The sequence below is a fragment of the Myxine glutinosa genome, chromosome 10, assembly GCF_964187855.1.
Source record: "Myxine glutinosa chromosome 10, kmMyxGlut1.1, whole genome shotgun sequence".
In the NCBI taxonomy this organism is placed as follows: Eukaryota; Metazoa; Chordata; class Myxini; order Myxiniformes; family Myxinidae; genus Myxine; species Myxine glutinosa.
In genome coordinates, this window is record NC_136270.1 from 77175333 (window position 1) to 77183552 (window position 8220).

At 42.1% G+C, this 8220-nt stretch overlaps 1 protein-coding gene across 1 annotated transcript; it reads left to right on the plus strand.

Moving 5' to 3' along the window:
• Window positions 1-5652: 5652 nt before the first annotated feature.
• Window positions 5653-6832, plus strand: LOC137433443 (olfactory receptor 8G17-like). The gene is made up of 2 exons (XM_068125772.2): window positions 5653-5695; window positions 5841-6832. Exons 1-2 carry the CDS (start codon window positions 5653-5655, stop codon window positions 6830-6832), a joined length of 1035 nt encoding a protein of 344 aa, XP_067981873.2.
• The last annotated feature ends 1388 nt before the right edge of the window (window positions 6833-8220 follow it).

Consider the following 8220-nt stretch of genomic DNA (forward strand, 5'->3'; position numbering starts at 1 on the left):
TGTTGATGTTGAATAATATGAAAGTGAATTTTTGTCTTGAAATAAATAAATAAATAATGTAACAATAATCCAAATGCAATTTAGTAAATAATTATTTCCTTTTTGTGGTAGAGTGGGTTAGTGTGTAATTAACCTCAAATTGTATCAAGTAATTACTTTCACCTAAATTCTTTAAAAACCGACTTTGGATACCGTTTAACTTTATCATCAGAACTCTCGCTCCGCAAGGTGAAATGCTTCTTAACTTGAAATGTAAGGGTTACTTTGATGCTTCCCACGATAAAAACCAGACGATTGTTAATTTTCAGTTAATTAACCTGTTACTTGATTCATCTGTTGACGGAGCCACACTTGGCTCGGCAAAGTCGATTATTCCTCCTCATACTTTTCATCAAATTTTAGGTCAAACGAACTTACTTTCTGAACTCTGTTCCATGGATCTTAAATGTCAAGATTCAAAATTGTCTTTGTAACGGTTTATTAGCGCTGAGGAAGCGCCTCTAGCGAATGACTTCCAGCCAGTGTAACGCGAATTCCTGTCACAGGAATTCTGAGATCATATAAGTGTGACGTGGCAGTTCCTGATTGGTTCGTGTTGGGGAACCCCTTCTCGCTGCCGACGTGACGTAAATTCGCGCACGCGCACTGGTGAAGCGCGAGATTCGGCCCAAGGTTCTTATTATTATTATTATTATTTTTGTATACAAGATCGAGGCTCGAACCATGATCGAGGCTCGAAATTCCATGCCCGAACCTCAGCGCAATCCAAGAGGATTCACTTGTTCCGTTTATTTATATTTATGTTTTGATGTCAAAAGAACGAACAGAATAATAGACAAAAAATAACCGTTTCAGCAAAACAATCGAAACTATAACTAAAACAATCTAAATAACATTGTGCAAGAATGCTGCTGACACAAATACAACGGGACCCGAGGTGAGCTTTCAGACAGCAAAATTTGATGAGTGGTCCAAAATTGGTCCAAAAATTGATGAGATTTTGACCTTTCATGACAAAACATGAAAATTAGGATTTTAATTTCATTTGATAATATTGTATTGTTAGTGAATTCTCCATTATTCCTCCACCAAATATTACCTGGACTGTGAGCTTTCATTAAATCGAAGCAGCTTCAGGTGTGACCCCATGAGAGGTTTTTACTGCCGGAGAGGAACCGCACGGAGTTTCATGATGGGAATTGTGAGTGAGACGAAAACATTTCTCTTTGCTGTTATTCAATCCAAACATTTTATCAAAATCGTCAACACTTGCAATGGTTGTTTACAAAGGTCGATCAAACAAATTAATCAACACAATATTTTCTACCCTGATGATGGAGTTAAATTCCTTTGGCAGTGCAGGCTCATGGAAGAGGGAAAGAGGCATTTATGGAATGAGGTAAATGCTGTTTCTCCGATTATTGGGTTATTCATATTTTAGTTACTTTTTCTATTATTTTCAAATTGGTGGCAGAATGTGCGACATGGGTCCTTCAATAGGAATGACTGCATCGCATTCAGATGTTGTGGTGGAGGGGATCCGGGGGTGTGTGGGTGCTCTGGAGGGGTCAAAGAGGGTGTTTGTGCTTATTCACATCTGATACATGTGAATACTTTACTAAAGAGGGTAAAATGTCAGGAAGTAACCACAAAATATTTTCATTAGGGCGCATTTTGTGGATAAAATTAACATCGCACATTATCAATTGTGAATGTTTGTAAATTATAATAGCGCTGCATAACTAAGTCTCTTATCTTCCATAATGAACTTTAAAATAAACTTACTGATTTGCACTTTGATTCATGGTAAACTCGATAGAGAGCGTACCTCCACCAGGTTGAACAGTTTACGTTTTGTATCCCACTGATCGGTTACATCCCATTTTGTATCCCACTGATCGGTTACATCCCATTTTGTATCCCACTGATCGGTTACATCCCATTTTGTATCCCACTGATCGGTTACATCCCGTTTTGTATCCCACTGATCGGTTACATCCCATTTTGTATCCCACTGATCGGTTACATCCCATTTTGTATCCCACTGATCGGTTACATCCCATTTTGTATCCCACTGAAATATAATCGGCTTGTTGTTGTCACTTAACCAACTCATCCATGAAGTTTTTAAGAACATGTAATTTATCGTTTTTTGGCCTCATCATTCAACGGTGAAGAATCAATAAAAATTTTATCTCATCGGGATCCAAATCCGGATTTTAACCAAAATGTAATCAGTTCATCCATGTCACATGCCCAACCTCGCCACGAAATTTCGTCCGAATCCATCACGATTTTTTGAAACATGCTGTTCACAGACAAACAAACAAACAAGGAGTGAAAACATAACCTCGATCCACCTTTGCAAAGGATGAAAATATCGTGATAATCGTAAATGGTAAATCTTATGGATCATATATGAAAGGCAATCAGTGCAGAGACAAAACTTATTGATTAATTGATTCACAATTTACACATTTTTCCCCCTGGGTGATTAACAAGGAGTCAAGATAATATATCTTCTTCATTAAAAGTGTACCTGAGCTTCTTCTTTTCCCGAGTGCCACCGCTGGTGAGCATTTACACATCGATTGAAGTAATCTATTGATTCAGCATGTCAAACACCTAATGGCCTCAATGGCCTGGGCCGAGGACAAAATGAAGTGTATTTTATTTGGAAGTAAAAGGTCGTGCAGCACAACGTACAGTGCATTCAGAAAGTATTCAGACCCCTTTACTTTTTTCACATTTTGTTGTGTTGCCGCCTTATGCTGAAATCGTTTAACCTCGATCATTTTTTCCCTCATCAATCTACACTCAATACCCCATAATGACAAAGACAAAACAGTATTTTAGAAAGTTTTGCAAATTTATTAAAAAGAAAAAACTGAAATATCACATTTACATAAGTATTCAGACCCTTTGCAATGGCACTTGAAATTCAGCTCAGGTGCCTCCCAGTTCTCTTGATCATCTTTGGGATGTTTCTACACCTTGATTGGAGTCCAACTTTGGTAAATTCAATTGATTGGACATGATTTGGAAAGGCACACACCTGTCTATATAAGGTCTCACAGCTGACAATGCATATCAGAGCAAAAACCAAGCCATGAGGTGGAAGGAACTACCTGCAGAGCTCAGAGACAGGATTGTTTCGAGGCACAGATCTGGGGAAGCCTACAAAAAAGTTCTGCTGCATTGAAGGTTCCCAAGAGCACAGTGGCCTCCATAATTCTTAAATGGAAGAAGTTTGGAACAACCAGAACTCTTCCTAGAGCTGGCCGCCCGGCCAAACTGAGCAATCGGGGAAAAGGGCCTTGCTTATAGAGGTGACCAAGAACCCGAAGGTCACTCTGGCTGAGCTCCAGAGATCCTGTGTGGAGATGGGAGAAACTTCCAGAAGGACAAACATCACTGCAACACTCCACCGATCTGGGCTTTATGGCAGTGACCAGACGGAAGCCTCTCCTCAGTGAAAGACACATGAAGCCCGCTTGGAGTTTGCAAGAAAGCACCTGAAGGAATCTCAGAGTGTGAGAAACAAGATTCTGTGGGCTGATGAAACCAAGATTGAACTGATTGAAACCAATCGAATCATCTTGTTCCTGTTGCCCAATCAACTCATCCACCTAGTTTTGTGATAAGTCGTCCACAACTTTTTGAAATATCATCCAAGATATCGTTTTGGGGCCTCTGACTCAATGGTGAAGAATCACTTTGCAATTTTAAAAACTTGTATCCGGATCCGGATTCAAATCCACCAAAATTGAATCAATTCTCGCTCCGTTAGCAGTTTCTCCATTGTAACAACAACGAAATAAACTTTTCTTTCCGAACAATTTCACTATAGACAAGCAAAGAAGCTCCTTCGTATCACAATTTTGAGAAATCAAAAATCACGTGATACATTTTTTGCGCATGCACGCATCGCGCACTCCGTGCTTGGACCAATGAAATCCAGCACGACATGCACGAGCCGATGCCGTTCTCTGTTATTAAATAATGCCGACCAGCGCAGTCATGATTTAAGAGATAACATATTTGGGGAAAGTAAATATTGATTTATACATCCTCAGATTATGTATTTGGAGAACATCCCACATGTGGAATGTGCAGATCAACGCATTTCATGTTATATTCGAGTACAAATTGGGAGGAATAATCTCCCCTTGTCAAAAAAGTGGAGGGGGGGGGGGAATATGTCCCTCACCCATCGACGCCAAAGCAAGTATGAACAAAACCGGATGATGCATGTTCAAAAAATGGTTGGAGACACATTTAAGCAACAAAATGGCTGCCCTTCGGCCATACATGATCGGATCTCGAAAAGACTTGATGTGCACATGTAAGCCATCATTCGTTATCTGTGTGCCAAGTTTGAACAACATTGGTGAATGCATGTTCGAAAAATGGTTGAGGACGTTTTCAACATCGGGTTTTTTTTAAAGTAAAATGGCCGCCAGTGGGTCATCTTTGATCACATTGCGAAACAAAATCATGTGGATATGGACACCACCATGTTCTGTCTTTGTGCCAAGCGTGAACAAAATCAGTCCATACACATCCAAGATATGGGTGCAGACGAGAGACGCAATCTATAAGCCCCCGTTTCATACTAAGTCCTACGGGGGCTAATAATGTGGGTGAAGACATATCGGTCGACGTTGCGACATTGAAGAGTGCCGTTCTAGTTTTGAGCTCTTTCAACTGGTGCAAAAATCTTTTCCCCTTTTTAGTTCATTTGGAACGTCGTTCTCGGGAGTCAGTCCGTAAACACTTCCAACTTCTTTTCCGAAACTACTCATGGGATTGTGACCAAACTTCGCACAAATTACATTTCGTATGTTGCAACTCAAGTTTGTTCATGGCATGAAAATAAAAATCTGGGTTTAAGGGGTCTGCCGGGGGCAAAGTGGATCCATGTTTGACCCGCCAAAATAGGTATTTGCTTTCTTCTGAGAAATGACACACACAATTCCGATGAAACTTGACCACAATGTTCCGTTCATCACTCATAATGTACCGACCTTTGTTCACAGCGTTTTAAAAAGTTTTGGGGTCTAAGACGGCGAACCCGAGGGGTGGGGGGTTCCCCCCAAAATAGGCATTTGATATTATTCTCAAAAACTGAACACACAATTTTGATGAAACTTGATCACAACCTTCATCACCGGTGATATACCATGATAATGTTTCAAATACCTTTAGTCGGTGTTGTATACTGATTTATTCTACCAGGAGAGTGCCGAGGGGTATTGACCCTATTTCTTAATTTCCTCTCGTGTTATTTTCAACATGGGCTTCCAGCTCGTATTTCCAAAAGCCCTTGTATTTTCTGTTTGACCAAGGTGATGTGTCCTCAGACATCCATGATATCATGTGTGTACAACATTGTGTCCGAGCCTCAGACTGAAAAGATGCTTGATCAAAATTGAAGCAGGTAACACGATTATTTAGGATGAATAGTTTTGGATCAACCTGCATGTTTGCAGATATCGAATTACACAGCAGTCACATGATTACAAAGAAACAAGTTCAATCACCATATGATCTGTTATTCATACCTCATTTGGGAATTAAAACTGGAAAAAAACCCACAAATCATTCTGCTTCATCACCACAAATACACTCAAATTAATAAAAAGAGAGGACATGATACAAATCAAGGAAACAATTTCAGTGGAGAAATACAAAGGTGTGCTCACGTGTGTAAACATTGAACAACCTCCACCTTTGAGAAATTCCCACTCGTTTTTGTTCCCAAATATTTTGGATGTATTTTCTCAATCAGAATTACGTCATCGCAAAGCGCTAATCTTGGTGATATTTTTTCTCCCCAGAGTTAACAAACCTTTTCTCGGAGATGAATCAGTCACTGAAGCACGTGTTCTTCCTCCAAGCGATTTTCAATGAGCCACCTCAGGTTCGGCCCTGGGCTTTCAGTGTCTTCTTCTTCATCTATATTGTTACTGTCACTCTCAACCTGGTGTTGATCCTGCTCATTATCCTGAGAAAGCAGTTACACAAACCTGTCTACATCTTCCTTGCTTATTTGTTATTCATGGACATTATATGTTCAACAGCTGTGCTTCCTCGACTCATGTACACTATCATCGTAAATACACAAACTCGGATAAATCTTTGTTTCATTCAGGCTTTTTACATTTCATTTTATGTTGGAATGGAGCCTTACATACTCGCAATCATGGCTATCGATCGTTACCTGGCCGTCTGCCATCCGCTCCGTTACGGTGTCCTGATCACGAACAGCAAAGCTCACAGAGTGATGTGGGCGACACTGTGCTGGTGTTTCCTTGCTGCAGGTGTTCAACCCTTATTAATTTTGCGATTGACCTTCTGCAAGGATGTACTTCCCAATGTGGGATGTGTTTTCATTGCTGTCGCTAAACTGTCATGTGATGATATCACTGTTCATAGTATTTATGGGCTTGTAATGGCTTTTATCACAATCACCTTTATCATCACAGTTGTTATCATCACATATAGTTTAATTCTCTACGAATGTCTATGTTCAACCAAGCACTCCGAGGGAAGTAGTAAGGCTCTACACACATGTGTTACCCATTGTATGGTACTTTCTCTCTTCCTTTTCTCCTTTTTTTTTACGATCATCTCTCTGCGTCTGTCAGCGAGCAAATCTTCCTCTCACGTTTTTAAACACCTGAGTGATTCATTGTTCTATTTGCTGCAGCCTCTTGCAAATCCGATCGTTTATGGATTCCGTATGGCTGAGATCCGCCGCAGCTTTCAGATTCTCCCTCAGATGATAATGCAGAAATTAATGAAACGGTATCCTGTGAAAGCTACATGACCATTACACCACTGGTATTCATAAAAGCTCTCTTCACAACAGTTCACAACCACCCTTTTTGTTTATACGTCAGTCAAGGCTCGTGTGAGAGCCAACACATATAACATATTGTTGCGGATATGGGACTTGGCCTCAATATCCGCTTGTAAATACTCCCCTATTTCCCCAATACTCCCCAACTATCCCCAATCCCCCATTCCCTAGTCCCATTGCCTGTAAATAACACTCTGTAGAACCGACCTTCCCCTTTTTCCCCCATTAAATGTCGTGCCCAGGTTCACCGCATCTCACGTAGACAACTATAGGACATCTTGCTAGTTATTCTTAGTCTATGTCAGTTAAGGACTCGTTTCCATTAATTCTGACTCTTCGTTGCACCAGAATGTGATCGTATGGCACCAGTAGTGAGTTTAGGACCTCCCCTTACCTCCTCTCATCTTCCCCATGAAACAACAACAACAACAACAACTACAACTACAACAACAGAGGAGAATGGGGGCGGCGCGGCGCGGGGGAGTGTGCGTCCTCACACCGGCTCGGTTAGCCGCCATTGACCATGCGCTCCGACGGGGTTACCACGAAGGGGCTCCCTGTCAGCCCCTCGTCAAGGGCGGAGCCGGTAACCCCCCCGCACGCACCCAATGAGAAGCAACGGGCCGATTCCATCTGGGGCGGAGCTAACGAGCCGAGGGCGTGTCACTCCCCGCCGGATATACGCGGCCACTTACCGGACGTGACGTCAGATGCGCCCCCAGCTTGAGAAGACAAGTCACCACCTCCAAGCGCTGAGTGAGACCTCCCGCATCTTTGGACTGGACCGGGTCGATTTTGCCCCTGAGCCAAGGTGCACCTTGAGCCATCGAAGACCTGCCCCTCCTTGCCATCAATCCCCGTGTGAGTCAGTTTTGTCCCGTTTATCTGTCGTCTGTCGGGGCTAATATAAGAGTGTGTCTAAGTGCCTGCCTTTCTATGCTGTCCCTCTTGTCGTTGTAATCTGACCTTCCGCCCTAATATAACCTCCTCCGGAGGTCTTGAGAACCGTATCCCTGGTGTCGTGTCATTTTAATCCCAGCCGTTGTGTCCTTTTCCTTCATTGATTTAGCGTAGCGCGACTCGGCAACGTTCGAGTATAATCGGGTAACTTGTGCGGACACGGCGGCCATTCCGCTCGGCCCACCATAACATCAAAGTCGTGTCTGTAACAATTGGTGTCAGGAGTGTCGGATTCGGACCTGGGACTAAATTCATTTAGCCCAAATTTTGGAACACCAAGTGTACCATTAGGGTAACAATTGGTGTTGGGAGGTAGAATTCGATCCGGAGCGCGTTTCCCGCGCTCGAAATTATAACGGCGAAATTTGATTTGTTTTACGGAAATAAAAACCCGA

Bases quoted from the DNA above. Each gene is read 5' to 3' on its own strand.
- LOC137433443 (XM_068125772.2), top strand. From the start codon at position 5,653: ATGATACAAATCAAGGAAACAATTTCAGTGGAGAAATACAAAG. The intron at 5,696-5,840 runs GTGTGCTCACGT...TTTTCTCCCCAG, and splicing joins TTCAGTGGAGAAATACAAAG to AGTTAACAAACCTTTTCTCG.